Source organism: Paroedura picta, chromosome 1, assembly GCF_049243985.1.
Source record: "Paroedura picta isolate Pp20150507F chromosome 1, Ppicta_v3.0, whole genome shotgun sequence".
NCBI classification, from domain to species: domain Eukaryota; kingdom Metazoa; phylum Chordata; class Lepidosauria; order Squamata; family Gekkonidae; genus Paroedura; species Paroedura picta.
The window spans coordinates 22,471,692-22,490,112 of NC_135369.1; the positions used below are offsets into that span (position 1 = coordinate 22,471,692).

The window sequence follows — 18,421 nt, forward strand, 5'->3', positions numbered from 1 at the left end:
AAGCGCCTGCACACCATGAACTAGCTTTTCCCCAAAGAGTTATGCTGGGATTTCCAGCACAAGTAGTTGAGTCCCAGTGAATGCCAATCCCACGTCCATATTGCTTTCCTGTTGGTAATATGTTCCCTGTCTTCTACACCATGGAAGGCAGGAAACGGAATCGGCTCCAGACTGCGATAGCTGCTTAATGTTTCCGGTTTCAACCTGAGCTACCAGTTGGGACGTGAGCCAAGCAGATTTTTTTAAAAAAGGAAATTGTGCAGGAAAGCCTGGGGGGGAGAAATAGCTACAACCTTGGGAATCTGGACCGCATTTCAGGCTTCTCCAAGGGCCTCAGAATCCAAACATCTGGGGTGCTTCAGTTCACAAAGGCTGCTGGCAGTCAACAACAGCAGACAAAGGGCTGGCAGAGGCTTTGATGGAAGTGGTCCTACTGCAAGGCAGAAGATTTCTGAGCATCACTAAGACCGTTTATGCACTGGGAACTTCACTGCCTCAGCTCCTGTGCTGGAGCACAAATCGGGGGTGGACGATGTGCACCGGGCCAAATGCTCCCCCATGTGGGTGCAAGGAAGAGGTGGGACAACCTGCCACGACTGAAACTACAGCCTGCAGCCTGGCATGAAACCTCCAGTGCATAAACGGTCTAAGAACCACAGATAGATCTAAACAGCACAGACCACTAGGAAGGTCTCCTGGGGAAGGACCTCTACCATGAATGGAAGCTACACAAGAGCACTCAGACACTCTCCTGGGCTTTAACCCCAGCTGGTGAAATCTAGGCCAACTTCATTGGCTCTTGGCTCACATTCTTACCATTCTGCCTGCCTTTCCCTTCCCACCTTTTGTCACCTGTCCTACAGCTGGAAGTTAGACTGCAACCTCCCTGCAGCAGAACCTTGTGCTATTCTGCAAAGGCCTGCGTATATTGATGGTGTAGATGCATAACATCCTGATCCAGATGGCCCAGGCTAGCTTTAAGCTGGCTAGGCAAGAATACTTGGATGGGAGATCACCAAGAAACGACAAGGCCACTACGCAGAGGCAGGCAATGGCAAACCGCCTCTGAACATCTCTTGCCTTGAAAACCCCATGAAGGCACCCAAAATCAGCTGTGCCTTAACAGCCCGCTACACATGCACATACGTGAATAATGCTAAACAGTAAATACATTGATATTAATCAGTGTATTAATAGGCTTGTAAATAAATGAATTCATATAAATAATAAGTACCGCAGGATGTTCCTGGGGCAGCTTGGGCTTGGTGTAATCACTGGACTAAGATCTGGGTGATCCGAGTTCAAATCCCCACTCTGCCAAGAATGCTCATTTGGCGACCCTGGATCAATCACTCTTTCAGCCTGACCTATCTCACGGGGCTGTGGGAAGGATAAAATGGAGGATTCCTTCCTTCCCTAAGGTGGTCTTAGGCAAGCCATTTCTTCTCCCCTACATGCAGTACGATGATGGCTATGGTACAAGCCTACCTTACAGGGCTGTTATGAAGATAAAGAACACAAAAATATACCACCATATGTGGCCTGGGCCTAGTATACCTGAGGGATCGCCTCTCTGCCTACACCCCTCAAAGAGCCTTGCGCTCTACCACCTCCAACCTCCTGGTGGTCCCTGGCCCCAAGGAAGCCCGCTTGACCTCAACCAGAGCCAGAGCTTTCTCCATTCTGTCCCCCACCTGCAGCTTCCAGAAGAGACCAGGGCCCTGACAGAACTAAAGCAGTTCCACAGGGCCTGCAAAAGGGAGCTCTTCCGCCAGGCATTAGGTTGAGGTTGACATAATCCATCACTCCCAATCGGCCCCCCAAGCCCGCCCGCCTACCATGACTGTTACAAATCCGCCCAACCCCTGGGTCTCAGCAAGAGTTGAGCTAAAGCTCTTTGCAGTTCCACCTTCCATGTTACTGGTGTTATTGTTATTATGTTGATGTTATTGTTGTTACCACCTTACCAGAATGATGTTACCAGAATGATGTTACCTGTACCATTTTGTTGTTTCATGTAAACTGCCCTGAGCCTTTGGGGAGGGCGGTATATAAATACAATACATAAATAAATATCAAGTACTTTCAACACTTGGGGAGAAAGGCTCCATATATAATGAGCTGAAGATAACACTGAGGTTAAAAGGTTATTATCTTCAGGACTCAGATGAAGCCCCGGATCTTTCCTCACTGCATGAGCTGGTTCTACCTCGCTGGCTGTGAATGGAAGCGAGAAACGGCATCGCAGGGAGAAGATTTTGTAGCTTCTGCTGCTAGCCTTGGGCAGGCCGTCCTCCCCACACACAGTCTGCTCAAGGCGCCAGAGAACAAAGCCCCCTTTTCTGATGCAAGGTGCCTTCTCTTTCCATTAACTTGGTCAAACAGGAAAAAGCCAGAAAGAGGAAAGGCAGTGTTTAAAAATACCAGGAACACAATTGGCTTCATTCAAGAGCAGGCTTGGGGGAGGGGTTTCATTGATTACCTTTGCCCAAAGAGGCCTTCCAATTGGGGAGGGGGGAACTCTACACTACAGGATGCCTCCTACTTGGGAACAAACAAACCTCACGTAAGCACTGCAGAAGATCACTCCTTTGTACAAGAAAGTAATACAGTCTCAAGTTAGTCCGTGTCAGTATTAAATCCTTGCTTCAACCATAAATGTACATTATGGGGGAAAGAGGGGGAAGGAAGAGAAACCCACTATTTGTACTATCCCACTTAGGAATACAAGAATAGGAATACCCCCCCCCTCCCAAGGAGGATTCAAAATTCAAGAGGTAGCCCTACTATGATTGGAGGCACCCGTGCCTTCCATGCCACTGGAAAACAGATGTGAACCACAAATCACAATCCTGCTTACTTCATTGATAGCGACCCCATGTTGAGTGATGGGCACTGCTGTTTGGATTTCTCATCCCGGGGACCAAAATGAGTCAGTCTGCCCCTGCTTACTCTCAGAGCCTGCATGCTACCACAGGTTTTTCTGCCGAAACTACTGGGAGTGTAGCTACTCCTGCAAGGTTGTCTCTGTTATAAAGAGCTGGGTTTTGAAAACCGTGTTTAAGGCTTGCATTCGTTGGAGAAAGACCACAAAGCCCCTGATTCCTTTTTTACCTTTTCGAAGGGTGAGTAACTATAAACGGATATAAAAAAGAATTCCTGGTTTTAAAAAACAAGGTCATAAGGAAGGACCCATCCTCAAGAACTCTTGAACACAAGTCAACACGCCTCCACATCACCATGCTGTGATCATGCACAGGGTGGGGGGAAAGGCTGACTTTCCTGTCCTCTGAACACATATCCAGGACTAACAAACAACAGGCGATAGCTGTCTCCACATGCCCCACAGGGCAACATCCCGCTGGCCGTCACTAGAGACTGAGCCTTGCGCTCTGTGCGCCTCTGCTGATACCCAGATTGGAAGTTCCACTCAACCTATGGCCATGGCCAGCATGACAGAAAAAATAGCAACCTTTGGTACAAAAGGAAGGCGAGGAGGGCAAGTTTTAGGAAAAGATAAAAAGAAGTTGACGCAAAGATAAATAAATATACTTATATTACCCTGCCCAAACAGATCAGCTTCTTCCGCAATATCCCAAGAGAACAAAGGACGGCTGGATCGATTCGGCTGTTGGCAGCTTTGACGCATGAATTAAATGGCACACGGCAGCTCCCTTGTCCCGTTTCCTCCCTCCTCACTCCCCCCCCCCAGCCCCACGCACAAGTGCACAAGGCCAACGTCTCCTTCTGATCTCCGTCAGCAGAAAACAATGAGAAGAACACGCGGGGTCCGCTCACCAAACCACAATGAATCTGTGGAGTATTACTGGAGAAAGGACACGGCAGCTGGTGGGGGGGGGGAGTCAGCTGGAAAGGGGCGCCGGAGAGAGGGGAGTAGGAGATGGCAGCCTTCCAAAGGCCATTCATTCTCAGAGCGGCTCAAAAGAATTGTGGGAGGGAAAAGAGAGATAAAACGGGACTTGCATCCCTTTCCTTTCCCGGGTGTTTGGAAAGTAATAATAAAAACGGGATCTTACCCTGCCCAGTTTTAGTACCAGGATTATCTGTAGTGCTGAATCCTGTCTACAAAGTAGGGAGTCCCCAAGCAAACTGAAACCTATGATGTAATTATCTGGGTGTTCCTGCACATGAAAGTGTGCCTAATGTTCCTGCCAAAGGTTTATAGCACAGTGGCAAAAAAAAAGGAGAGGTGGCAACTTTTTCCAGATATAGCAACACCACTTAAAATTCCAGCTCTCACACCTGAAAGGGGGGCAGAATCCTCTGTAAAAACTAATCTCAGAAGTGGGGAAAAAAACAGCCAAGCCTGAGGTTAACATGAACAGGTATATAAGAGCGTCTATGACCACCTTGGTATATGTCAATGACCCCAAATAATAGTTCAGCATGGGGACTCTTCTCCCAATTATTTAATCCTATCCTAGGCCCACATGGGCAGAGCATTCTTCTCCCACCAATGCAATTACAGTTCTTCATTCTGTGCAACTTCTGATTCAAAACCACTCGCATATTAAGATCAATGCTCTTATTTACAGACCATGGCTTTATTTGTACGTTTGCATAGTTAACCGTTTTAACAATGATTACAAGATATAAGTTGCAAATGTTATACATTTATGACTTAACTGAGTTGTATTGTTATATACTGCACTAAAATTATATATACACACACACACACACTTATTTATTTATTTGTTTGTTTGTTTATTTATTTATTTAAAATTTAATTTGCTGGCCACCACTCCCGGCCTAAGCCGGTTCATGGCAGTTTACAATAAAAACCCAATAAAATACAATTATAAAACCCTGGGCGGCATAATCCCTCTTCGTCCCTCCCAACCCGCCAGTCTGGTACGGGTCAAAATGCTCTTTGAGTTTCATACAAGAACAGTAGGATACAAATAAAACAAAACAGCATCAGCTTTAGAGGTGGATGGCAAAAAGTCTTCTAAATGTGGGAAAGCTATTCCAGCCTGCATCCTGTCCTGGCAGTCTTAGTTCTCCTGCTGTAAATGTCAGCAAAGTGGTTTATAAGGGCCAATTCATGTGTTTAGAAGTCTTCATTCCCTCACCATCCATCAAACATGCTCTGGGAGTTAGGTGCTTAGAACATAATTCTAGGAAATTAGGGTGTCAATTGGGATTGAGACAACGGCAGTGTAGGGAGAAAAGGGTTGAATCCTTCCTGGCTATACCCTAAATGGTCCTGGATGTCACTATTTACCCTTCTAGGGAAACTTACAAGTACAGATGGACTACATATAAGTTTCTCTAGTAGAGTAAAATGTGGTTTTCACAGGCTATTCCAAGTTAGGAAAACAGAAAGGAAGAGTAAGCCTCTATGTTTGGTCCTAATCTGGATTAGGTTCCCGCTTGCCTGGAGAACACAGAACTCCCTGAACAGTGTGCAACAGGAGGACACTGTAACGTGTGAATTGGTTTTCATGGGGTTGTTTGAGCACAAGAAAGGGATACTCTTGGCAAACTGGATTAAGCAAACTTGTGGTCTCTTTCAAACTTTATGGACTAGATCAGGGGTAGTTAACCGGTGGTCCTCCAGTTGTTCATGGACTAAATTCCCATGAGCCCCTGCCAGCATTTGCTGGCAGGGGCTCATGGGAATTGTAGTCCATGAACATCTGGAGGACCACCAGTTGACTACCCCCGGACTAGATCACACATGCAGGCTCATTGCTCAGTGACGGACATTCAGAGGGGTCCCTTGCATGGGGGAGAATGAGCCCTCAGGTCAAATACTGGATGGACCGAACTATAACCATGCATTAACCTCAAGCATTACGTTAGTCAATTACATCCACAGGTTTCAATGCATTTACATTCATACATCCAACTGTGGGTGGCCCAGGAATATACACAGACCTGTAAACAAAACTTACAGTTAGCCCTTAAATTATTTCACAAGTACAGTCAAGGCACAAACTTAAGACAGATGTTGCGTACCACGGCTGAAAGAGGTGGGCATAATGCTTGTCTTTCTCTCGTGGGAATTGTTCCACCTCATTTTCAAAAACTCAGCCTTCGCTGAAACAGCTGCCTAATCGGCTGCCACACTTGGCATGGGGGGGGGGGCGCACAGCGCTGTTGGCAGAGCTGCCTGCTAGAGCTGCCAAATGCAGAGGGCATGGCTGGCCTTTCAGTTCTACCAGTCTGATGAAAACCACTGACTCTCCCCCCTCCCTGTCCCTTTCACTCCCTGTTCTCACAGCACCATCTGGGGCCTTGGGAGCCTCCTACCATCCAACAAAAACAAGTCTGGAGCTTTGGAGATACTAAGGCCTCATTTTATCATGCCAGCTCTTACTTCAGATCCTGTTGGGGAGGACGGGGGAGACAGACAGTGCTGACAATGTCTACATCAAGAGGTCCGGGGGCTGAAACCTGCTTGGAAATTATCATCTCATTGGCCCCAACCAAATGGGTGGTGGAAGAGTTCGGTTTTGCAGGCCCTGCAGAATTGGACCGGTTCCGTCAGGGCCCTCAGCTCTTCCAGGAGCTCATTCCACCAGGTCGGGGCCAGGACGGAAAAAGCCCTGGCCCTGGTTGAGGTCAAATGTACTTATTTTGGGCCAGAGATCGCTAATTTATTTTTATGTGATGATCTTGTCTTTTGGAGGATATATTCAGATGTTAAGACAGCATTAAAATAATCCCCTAAAGAGAGAACTTTGAGCATAAGTATCCCTAGCAAATGCTTCTCTAGTCTCTTTCTCACTGGAAAGGCAGGAGACACTTCCAAACTCCCTTACTGCGCTGCTGCATTTCTGCTTCTGTTTGGAAACTTTTACTAATGTTTAACGTAAACCTGCCATGTGATTCTGTACACCCTCCCCAGATAGAGGCATGGCAAAGTGCAAGCATCAAGGGAACATTAAGCATGTTTATTCATTAACTTCCACAGAATTCGCTTGCTCACTAGAACAGGCGTTTAGGACTGAATGTAGCAAGACTGGGTTCATATCCTGCCCACATGAAGGCCTTCAGTGACTCTTCAAGCAAAGGTTGGATACACACTTTTCTTGGATGCTTTAGGATGCTTTGGGCTGAACCCGCGTTGAGCAGGGGGTTGGACTAGATGGCCTGTCTGGCCCCTTCCAACTCTGTGATTCTGTGACTCCCTGGATTCTTAGTCTCAGACCTCCATCTGTATAGTGGGAATGTTAGTGGATGACTTCACAGGGCCACTAGGAGGACTAACTGAAGTTTGCAGGTCCTAATTCACACCTTTTCAACTAGTTTTGCTTTTTTTTGGGGGGGGGAGTCATGGTTCGCTGGGATTTCATTTTGTCCTGCTTCAGTCCCAAGACATCTGCATCAAGCCTTTTGTTGGGTAAAGAAATTGAAAGTATATTTATTTGTGATTGTTTCTTGCTGTATATGGAAAAATGGAAGTTTTAGGGAGGGAAATGGAAGTTTTAGAACATATCTTATTTCACAACTGCCATCAAGGCACAAACTTAGTTTAAAAATAAGTTATCATGTAGAAATGCTTATAAATCACCGCATAGGGCAGACCCTCTAACACAAGTTCCTCCCCCCCCCCATCTGCTATAGGAGGGTCATGAAGGGGTTAAGAGTGGGAGGAAATAGTTATAAACAGTGGCTGTTCCCTTTCCTCTGCTGTTTCATTTCACAAGGTTACCCCCAAGGGGTTTTTTGCCTTTACATCACACATGCAAAAAAATCCACACAGTGAATAGCACTGTTCTAGGGAGGTAGACTTCCTCCCCTCCCAGTCCTCCCTCAGTTGCTCTTGATCACATTTTGTTTGACATGGAAGAAAGAGACACATTTACACCAGAAGGAAAAAAAAAAGAATAACCTTACAGAGAGTTCCTTTGGGGAAAAGATACACATAACTCCCAAGACAAAGCCTGCCCCTTCAAGCTGGCTTTTTGGCACCACCCAGAACCCAGATTTCAGAAGCATCCTTCTCAAACCTAAAGTATTTCGACCGAAACGCGCAAAATCGGAAACCGTGCCTGGAGGTTTTCGACTAAGCCCAATGCCACGTGCTGCAGCCCTTGCGGGGGAGGGGAGGGGAGTGCAGTGGGGCTACGCTGGTCGGGCAGAGAATCACATTTCCCCCCCAAAGGGGTCTTTTAGGTTAAACATGACTCTGCGCTATTGTAGTGGCACAAAGGGGGGGGGGGGCAGGAAAGCCCAAACACAGGGTTGACTCAATTTATCTTGAAAGCATTGTCTAACTTTTGTCCCTGGGGACACTTCTGCTTTATTGCAACAGAGAAGTCTGAAATACTGCTGGGAAATGAAATGAAAAAAAAACCCACATTCTATTCATTAAAAATAATAGAAGGACACATAAAGCAAGCAAGAGGAGGAGTACCCCGAAGCCTAGGGTATGAAGATTTCAAAGGCGCACACTTGAGCTTTGGGGTGTGTTGCATTCAGTTGCGGCTGGGCGGAAGCACACTAACATACGAGATTTCCTTTTATGATGTATCTACAGAAGATTGATTGTTTAGGGAATAAGGGGCAGCCGTTTAAAATAAAGGGACATCTGGCAAGCCTGGATCTCAGATCAAAAGTAGGGTGTGGGAGGGGACGATTTTTGGAGAAAAAAAAGGCTAAATTATAGGTTTCTTTCAATGCTGGGGAGGGGGAGGGGGGAACAGTTTGCCAAAATGCACATGGGCCACGAGAACAGGTCATTATATTCTGATTTTGGCTGCCATCCTACGCAAGAGAGAAGATGTACTTGGAACTCAATGAAAGCCACCAGGCTTTTATTTTCATGTAAAACGTGTTCCGGGTTGAGCTACAGAAGTCCCCAAAAGCCTACACGGATGTCTAAATCAAACGCAAATCAGATTAAAAGGAAAACATAGACTCGGTGCTTGTATCTCGTACTGCCTGTTTTAAAACTTGCTCTCAAACCAGCAGAATCTTTCCAAGCCCCGGAAAAAAACACAAGTTGTTTTGCTCAAGCAAAAACCAACAGATTCTAAAGAAAATGTTTTTTTTTTAATGGTAAACCTCTGAATCTCAAAGAGATCCCACACACATACACACGCGCGCGCGCACGTGCGGAATGTGCAAACACACAGTTTCCCAATAGCCTGCTTGCTTGTAATGCTGAGAAAGTTTGCAACCGCCTGGCCATTAACGCTGCAGCCAGAGATAAGCACAGGACCATGGCAACTACGCAGATATTGCTCATTCTATGGAAAAGGTAGAAAATCATGCTGAAAAGAACAGCTGTTGGTTGCCCCAAACTACGATAAACCGAATAGCCTGAACAGCACCCCAGAGGCTTTGGTCTTCATGCCAAAACATTGTCCAAGTTTTCAAGGTTCCCCACATACATTCATGCACCAACAGAAGCCTAGACAAGGCACAGTTAAACAGCCCACCTCACCCCAGAAGTTTGGTTCTTCACATGACTAACCTTCAAAGCGAACTCCTTGGTACGATCAATCCTAGATCTGGCCAGAGACTCTATCCGAGACATAATCCGATGCTGAACCCCACTGATTCCCAATCGATCCGATTGGGTCTCCCACTGCCTTGATTCTTAGGTGATGTTTTGGGCATGAAAAGCAGTTGGGGAAAAAAAATCAAAACGGAACAGGGCTAAAAAGAGCAGCTAGAGAGCTGGATGAACGTCCACACACGCACACGGACACACAAAAACAGGAAGAGAGAACGCATATGCCACACAGACACCCTTCGGGCTGACTCTGCTTCGCACATCCAACTCACAGCACAGGAAGTTAACTGGCCGGGCTCAAAACTGTTCTTGGGCTGTTCAAACTGCTTTGCTCCTCCTCTCAAGATGAGGAGGGAGGAGGAGGGGATTGGCCAATGCTTTGGTTTTACATCATCTTAAGGATGCTGGAAAAGGCAGCTCAGAGCCAGAGGAGGAGCAAGCTGAAGCAGGAAGAGGACCCGATATGTCTACAGCACGTTCAGAGATCCCCAGTTTTAGGGATTGTGTGCCGTTATGGCTTTCCTGACATTTCCAGTGTAGCTGCATGAGATTCTCCTGCCTGCGCAAGTCAATAAAAGGGATACTGGCTTAAGCAAAGCAGCCCACGTGGCCGGCTTGTCACAGACATCTCCCTGGGCACATGGAGAAAGGCAGCTCCTTCAGGGAACTTTGGCCTGGCATATAATATGTCACAACCAACTCACAACTCGGCACTGCGCCCCTCCCTCCCAACCCAGTCCTCTCAGCTCACTGCCAAATAATCATTTTAAGTCTCCACTGGATGCACAGGAGCTATGGGGAAACCCTTGAAACACCATGTGTGAGTCAATACTGAGCCTGGAGCCAACTGGCCGCAGCACCCTCTAGGAACAGGACTCCACTGTTTCTGGTGGCATATGGAGGCACAGCCATAAGATCAGGAGGATCAGGCCAAGGCACAAAATCTGCCCCTCCCTAAACAACATGGGGCACAATGCACCATGATTTGAAAAGCTCTATTTCAACAAGGCTTCTTCAGGAGAACTTTCAGTTGCCCCAATGATCTGTGCCCAAGTCAGTCCCTCTGGCACCTTGCTGCCTTTAATAGCAGAGACTTCTGTGAAACTGCAAGGTTTATTGAGGGTTGTAGCAGAGGAGGTTCTTTTTCGTCCATGCAGTATTCTGTATTCAGTATCCTCCCTGCCCGGCCACTATTTACTGATAGTACCAGTAGGTTTCTTGTTGCAAATCCAAAAGAGCTCAGAGGATGCAGACATATGGCACATGGAGCAAAAGTAACTCTCTCTGCACCACAGCCCAGATTCCCTTCCCACTGCAATTTTTAACATTTAAAAGTAGCAAAAGTGGTCCCATTCATATGTAGTTGGTTCCTAAGAGGGCTGCTGAGCCTTATCAAACAGTAGGAGTACAGTAGTCTGCACAGGCCAGGAACTGACGTGCATGAAATACAGCACGGCATCAACTCTATGAAGAAGGGGGGGGGGGTACAACGCTGAAGTGGTAGCATATACCTTTCAATATACCACAGCATGAGCTTTCATGTAAACTAATCTACATCAGCAGATGCATTGGGTTGAGTAGTAAATAAATGATGATGAAGAAGAAGAAGAAGAAGAAGAAGAAGAAGAAGAAGAAGAAGAAGAAGAAGAAGAAGAAGAAGAAGGAGGAGGAGGAGGAGGAGGAGGAGGAGGAGGAGGAGGAGGAGGAGGAGGAGGAGGAGGAGGAGGAGGAGTTGGTTCTTATATGCCGCTTTTCTCTACCCGAAGGAGGCACAAAGCGGCTTATAGTCGCCTTCCCTTTCTTCTCCCCACAACAGAAACCCTGTGAGGTGGATGAGGCTGAGAGAGCCCTGATATTCCTGCTCGGTCAAAACAGTTTTATCAGTGCCGTGGCGAGCCCAAGGTCACCCAGGTGGCTGCATGTGAGAGAGTGCAGAATCAAACCCGCCATGCCAGATTAGAAGTCTGCACTCCTAACCACTACACCAAACTAGAGCAGCCTCAAGGGTAGCCCTGTGTACAGTGAGCTATAAAAGTCTTGAGGTGAACGTTGCATGGATCACTGAGGCTAGGTCAGCCATCATCAGGTACGGTGCAAACTGTCACACCTGGCAAAAGTGGAAAAATGCCCAGGATGCAACATCTGTGACCTGGGCTTCCATGGATAGGGAGGCATCCAGAATCACCCCTAGGTTCTTAATTGTGGCCGCAGGTGTCAGATGGACCCATCAAGAGCTGGGAGCTGCACCATATTACCCTCTGTGTACAGGCCAGCCACCGAACCTCTGTCTTAGGTGGATTTAACTTCAGCTGACTTTGCTTGAGCCAATCCACCATGGTCTCTAGGCTTGTGGCCAAGTTGTCTGGAGGGTATTGTTGGATGGCCATCAGAAGAAAAAGTTGGGTGACATCTGCACACTGATGACATCTGCAAACTGCTGACAGCCCAGCCCAAACCTCTAGACCTGCTGGGTGAGGGGCACATACAGATGTTGAAGAGATGTCTGGAGACTTCCCATAGTTACATGTGATCTCCAACTCACACAGATCATTTCCCCTGAGAACTGCTGCTTTGCATGGTGAGCTTTATGACAGCATCCTTGTTTGCTGAAGCAAAGCATTGCACACACAAAAATGAAACTAACTTCTTATTTAACAAGCATTTTATGTTATTATGTATCTTCCAGTGGCATGGCAGGGAGACATGGCCAGATAGCATTACTGCTGGGGTTACTTGAAGCCTGAAGAATATTTCAGGGGTTACTCCATGGTCAACAGGTTGAGAAAGGATGGCTTAACAGATTGAAAACATTGATTGACTGGGCTGCAGCATCAGCTAGACTGGTCCAGTACATTGCAGGGAAGAAGATCACTACCAAACTCCTAATAAAAACTGCTGAAGTCTATGCTTTAGATTCTATATGCTTTATTCACTAAGTGGTCAGCCTTCTGCTGATTTTGGTCAAGAGGCTGAGAAAGTGTAGAATAAAAACACTACTGTCCTAAAATTGGCTGTTAACTACTCAGCAGGTACTGCAGCAGCTAAAGGGTATGCAAGCTGCACATGGCACAGCTTCTTGCTACTCATGTGCATACGAGGCATCTGTTCCCACACTCAGAGGCTTAATTTCCAGGAACTCTAGCGAATGGCCAGACCCTCTCACAAGATTAACTACTCTCCCTAACATTTTATAAAGCATCTCCCAAACGCAAAAATAGAGTGATTTAACAGCCGCTAGTTGTAGGAATGCATTGCTGATTGGGGGGAGGGAGGCAATTCAAATACCTATAGAAATTACTTTTAAACCAGCAGAGAAAATCTGGTAAGAATAACATGGGGTGGGGGGAGAGGGAGAGAGAGAGAAAGAAAGAGAGAGAGAGAAAGAAAAAGAGAGAGACGTTTTAATCTTTATGATGTTCTGGAAAGCGATACTTATTAAAGAAACTTTACCCTTGGCAAATAAACAGATACATACAAAAGTCATACAAATTTCTCTGTTTATTCGTCTCTCTCTCTCACACACACACACATTTGAATAGAGATAGGCATTTCTTGGGACAAAAATAAAATTGCATATTCAGAGCTTAACCCCCAAATTTGGAATGTTTGTGTGGAGCTGTATCTCATCATACAGCAATACAAGTTGGGGTAGGGAAGAAGTCCTAAGAAGGGTCAGTTTAGCTGGACAAAGAAGGAAACATTAAATCAACCCCCCCCCATGGGGGCACTTCTTTAGCTAAGAAATGGCTACCACTAGCCCTGCACAAGAGTAGAGTTTCCAACTCAATGTTGGGAAATTCCTGGAGGTTTGGGGGCAGAGCCTAGGAAGGGCAGAATTTGGGAAGGGAGCTCCACAGAAATGTGATGTCACACAGTCAATCCTCTGAAGATGTGATTTACTCCGAGGGAACTGATCTCTGTAGCCTAGAGATCAGCTGCAGAAGAACTCCAGCCCTCACCTGGATGTTGAGAAGCCTAAGTAAAGTCCTCTCTAGGACAAAATAAGCTAGTCCAGAAATGGGAATGGCAGGGAGGAAGTGGTTAAAAGGCAGAGGCAGAAGGAACTGGCAGAAATCCAGAGAGAACGGCAACCAGCAAGGCCCAGGAGTATTCAGAGCCCAGGGAGACAAGACATTCCTGGAGGAAGGCATTCTTAGCCAGGAGGAAGGAACAACCACTGACTGCTCCAGTACGCAGAGTGACAGTATAGCTGTCTCAGGGCCTAATCCTGCAGTAAGGGTAAAGTTGCATGAAGCTGCAGCTAAAAGACTCTATGAGGGATCCTGTCCCAGGAAAAAGACCTAAATATAATGCTAGCAAGCTAGAAGACAAGTATTGATCAGCAAGCAGACCTCTTTGCCTCAGTATGTGGCTATTAAGCCCAGAAACTCCTATGAAAGGCTATCTATATCATTAAAAGAGAGACTCTTCTTGTTGTGACTAGTTGTTGTAAAGGAAGTTGGAGGAAAAATAGGACACCCCCATGAGAAAGATGCCCCTAAGCCAAGATGCTTCACAGGAAGATAGATGCCCTCTGTCTTAAATCCCCCCATTGTTCCAGAACTTGACAGTCCCAAAGACCCCTAATGGATGCTTCTTAATTTCATCTGTATTGTATTCTGCTTGTGAGGCTGAAGGATCTGACAGCAATTGGCAATGCTGATGGGGTAAGCACAGAATGTTCACAAACACTCCGAAGGCTCAGTGAAAAAACCTGTCAGAATGATATCAGCGCAGCATTCAGAGAGAAGGGACAGTTTGGTTGACTTAGTCAGGGGCTATATTGAGGAATCAGAAGATGTTTCAGTAAGAAGCCAGAAAGGCAAGGGGGCTGAAGGAAGGGTAAAATAAAGACAGAAGCCTGAGGGAAGGAAGCTGAACAAAAAGTGCAGAAAAAAAAAACAAATATTAGGGCAATTTTATAGATTCACACAGAATGAGAAACCATTGAATATCACTGTGGGGATGAGCCTTAGAAGGCAGTTTGGAGTGTAGAGCAAACCAGTTTGTGAACAGTATAGATGGGAAATAACTTATTTCTGAGAACTTGCAAAAGGAAGAAGTATGCAAGCCAGTGGATGTTTAGTATTTGTTGTTATGTGCATGTTGCCTTAAACTATTCATTATTAAAATGGTAGTCTTCTAGTAATTATTAATATTGTGCCACATTACAGAACAGGACAGACAGACAGACAAAAGGCGACTACCGCAAGAAACTCAATTCAGAGCGGAGGGCTTAGAAGACATTAAATTTAGCACAGCAATAGCGATTCGATGCCTCAGATACTGAAGCTGGATGTTAAAAAATATGAATTTCACTTTCTGAAAAACAAAAATGACAGAATGAATTCACATTTCTTCTGTGCTAAAGAGGTCCAATCACTTGGGTGTTTCTTCGCACGGAAAGCATCTCACCACTTCAGCAGCCTTAATCCAGGCAAATCCTTTGGAAGGTGGTGATGAAATCCCAAAATGCCTTTGAGTGTGAGCAGAGTAGCTTTCTCTTTTTCAGCCAGTCCCTGTCCTCCATCCCCCAATTACCCTGAGATCAGGCCCACAATTTGCAGGCATGCTTGAAATTACCCAGCTTTCCTCCCCCTTGCTGCAGTCTTATTTATCACAAGATCACAATGCAGGCTGAGAAGATCATTTGAGGGGCAAAGTAAGGATCCCTGCTGGTCCCAGGACTCTCTGATAGCCCCAGATCCACACAAACTGCTGCTCTAACTAAACAGATTTAATCTTCTCTGCCACATTGCAACTGGGCCGTTCTCTTCAACTGGTTCGTCAGAGTCTAGACTGGGAACAAAATGTCAGTGTGCAGCCCCAGAGCCTTTCTTGGTTCAACGCATTTGGTTGCTGTAAGTGTGAGAAATTCTTTCTCCTTGACCCTCCAGGTTATTCATTGACTTAGGTCAAGTAACTTAGAGCAGCTGCAGGAGCCTGGTTCCAAACAGGACACCGCAATAAAGCACACTATTTCTTTTCCTTTCCCACTCCCAAAATCATAGAATCATAGAATCATAGAGTTGGAAGGGGCCATACAGGCCATCTAGTCCAACCCCCTGCTCAACGCAGGATCAGCCCAAAGCATCCTAAAGCATCCAAGAAAAGTGTGTATCCAACCTTTGCTTGAAGACTGCCAGTGAGGGGGAGCTCACCACCTCCTTAGGCAGCCTATTCCACCGCTGAACTACTCTGACTGTGAAAAACTTTTTCCTGATATCTAGCCTATATCGTTGTACTTGAAGTTTAAACCCATTACTGCGTGTCCTCTCCTCTGCAGCCAACAGAAACAGCATCCTGCCCTCCTCCAAGTGACAACCTTTCAAATACTTAAAGAGGGCTATCATGTCCCCTCTCAACCTCCTTTTCTCCAGGCTGAACATTCCCAAGTCCCTCAACCTAACTTCATAGGGCTTGGTCCCTTGGCCCCAGATCATCCTCGTCGCTCTCCTCTGTACCCTTTCAATTTTATCTACGTCCTTCTTGAAGTGAGGCCTCCAGAACTGCACACAGTACTCCAAGTGTGGTCTGACCAGTGCCGTATACAATGGGACTATGACATCTTGTGATTTTGATGTGATGCCTCTGTTGATACAGCCCAAAATGGCATTTGCCTTTTTTACCGCTGCATCACACTGCTTGCTCATGTTTAGTTTACAATTCACAAGTACCCCAAGGTCTCGTTCACACACAGTGTTATCTAGAAGCGTATCCCCCACAAATACACACATACACCAGCATATTTCAAACCAGATCACCAGAACCTACAAAGAAAGCCTGAAGTGTTTAGGGATTTTTAGTCTAGGGGAGGAGGAGGATAGATAATCGTACAATAACCTCCAGGGTCATCTAGTCCAACCCCTGCAGAATGCAGGAAATTCACAACTACCTGCTCACCCACAGTGACCCCAATTCCATGCTCAGATGATGCCCACAGTAACCTCAGTTCCATCCCCCCCCCCAACCAGAATTCCTGGGAAGTCTGGTCTGGAAGTAATTTGCCTTCTGATCCCAAAAAGGCGATCAACCGCCTAAATTCACAGAATCAGCATTGCTGTGAGGTGGCTATCCAGCCTCTGCTTAAAAACTTCCTAGGGAGGAGAAACCATCACCTCCCAAGGAAGCCTATTCCACTGATGAACTGTTCTAACTGTCAGGAACTTCTGGATGTTTAGCCAAAAATTCTTATGAATTTATAAAGGTAAAGGTAAAGGTATCCCCTGTGCAAGCACCGGGTCATGTCTGACCCTTGGGGTGATGCCCTCTAGCGTTTTCATGGCAGACTCAATACGGGATGGTTTGCCAGTGCCTTCCCCAGTCATTACCGTTTACCCCCCAGCAAGCTGGGTACTCATTTCACCGACCTCAGAAGGATGGAAGGCTGAGTCAACCTTGAGCCGGCTGCTGGGATTGAACTCCCAGCCTCATGGGCAGAGCTTTCAGACTGTCTGCTGCCTTACCACTCTGCGCCACAAGAGGCTCTTTATGAATTTATAGAGGTCTATAAAAGCATTGTGAAGAAAATAAAATGCAGTCAAGTGGCACCTTAAAGACTTTCCAAACATATTAATCTATGGGTGAGTAGGGTTGCCAACTTGAGGTTGGCCTATTCCTGGAAATTTTGGGGTTGAGATTGGGAAGCCATCACTGCCCGGCCAGCAGCGTGCCCATTGGGCCACCCGCCAGCATCACTGCCGCCTCACACAATGCGCTGCAGCCCAACCAGCTACAAACCGTTGTGAGCGAAGGTTGCCATCTGCCCCCTCTGCCCCAAGCACACCCCTCTAGCGCCCGTTGCATTCTGGGATGCAACGGGCTTGAAAGCTAGTAAGAAAATATTTCACGTGTAATTAGTTTACATTAGTTAATGCTATAAGGTGTAGTGTTGGCCATCAACTTGGCCAGAACTATAATTACCTATGACAACTGAGTGGAATCCATGTTCAGAAGCAATATTCTTCTGAATACCAGTTTGGGGGGGAGCAGCAACAAGAAAAGCTTTGGTCTCTGAGATCTAGTAATATGGTTTCAGGGGACCTCTGGCTGGGCAACTATGGAAAACTCATTTGGTCTCATCCAACAGGGCTCATGTTCTTATCCCCATTTCTTTAACTCACTGGCTGACCTTCCCACAGTCTAACCTGCCTCGCAGAGCTGCACCAATGATAAAGTGGAAGAGGACGGAACTATGTTTGTCGCTCTGAATTCCTTGGATGAAGTGCAGGAGAAAAGTAATCAGAGTCATGTATTTATATATTTCTGAACACACGTACACTCATAGTTCCTATAGAGAAGGATGGCTGGCATTTTTCAGGAGCAGTCACTGCAGTGATTAAGCCAGGGCACTTGGATGCACAATGCTGGGTTCATTGTATAAATTTCATGCATCTCCACAGCAATTATCTCTTCCTGATTCACTCTTGCCTAAGGGTGGCTCTACACACGGGAAGATCAAACTGACGGAGAATCTGAAACGAAGACTGCGACACCAGCCAAAAAAATATGCTTGGTTGAAACAGCTATCAGCATTTGCATTGTCCAAAGGTGCCTGGAGCTGTAAGCTCCTTGGTTCTCATAAAATGATGTGCCCATGGATAGTATTGCAAAAACAACACCCCAAACTCCCCTCCCCTCCCCCACACACAGCTGGCTCTCACTTAAATCCTACAGGTGCTTGCAATATTTCTCCATGTACAAAGGATACTGTGCACCAGGTATTGGGAAAGACCTTTTCCTGCCTGCCTGAGAGTCTGAAGAGATGCTCCAACTGAGAAGACTGAGCTTGATGGATCAGCATTCTAACTCATTGTAAGGAAGTTTGATGCATTGCCATGAATTAGTTAAAAATATGTTCACCTGACACCCACACAGCCTTCTGTTCTGTTTTAAATAAACTACCATCACCACTGTGGTCTCATACACACA

At 46.3% G+C, this 18,421-nt stretch overlaps 1 protein-coding gene across 10 annotated transcripts in view; it reads right to left on the reverse strand.

The window, feature by feature from the left end:
• The window catches only part of ARHGEF2 (Rho/Rac guanine nucleotide exchange factor 2), a 186,277-nt gene that overhangs the window by 63,598 nt on the left and 104,258 nt on the right, over window positions 1-18,421 (reverse strand). The window contains exon 1 of one of the 10 annotated variants that reach the window (XM_077326928.1): window positions 9,449-9,789. The exons of 8 other annotated variants lie outside the window; for them this stretch is intronic. In XM_077326928.1, coding sequence (XP_077183043.1) covers window positions 9,449-9,511 — 63 coding nt within the window. In that variant the 5' untranslated portion in view covers window positions 9,512-9,789. Of the gene's footprint in view, window positions 1-3,561; window positions 3,716-9,448; window positions 9,790-18,421 lie in introns of those variants that run through there. One more of the 10 variants, XM_077326912.1, reaches the window with a different exon arrangement.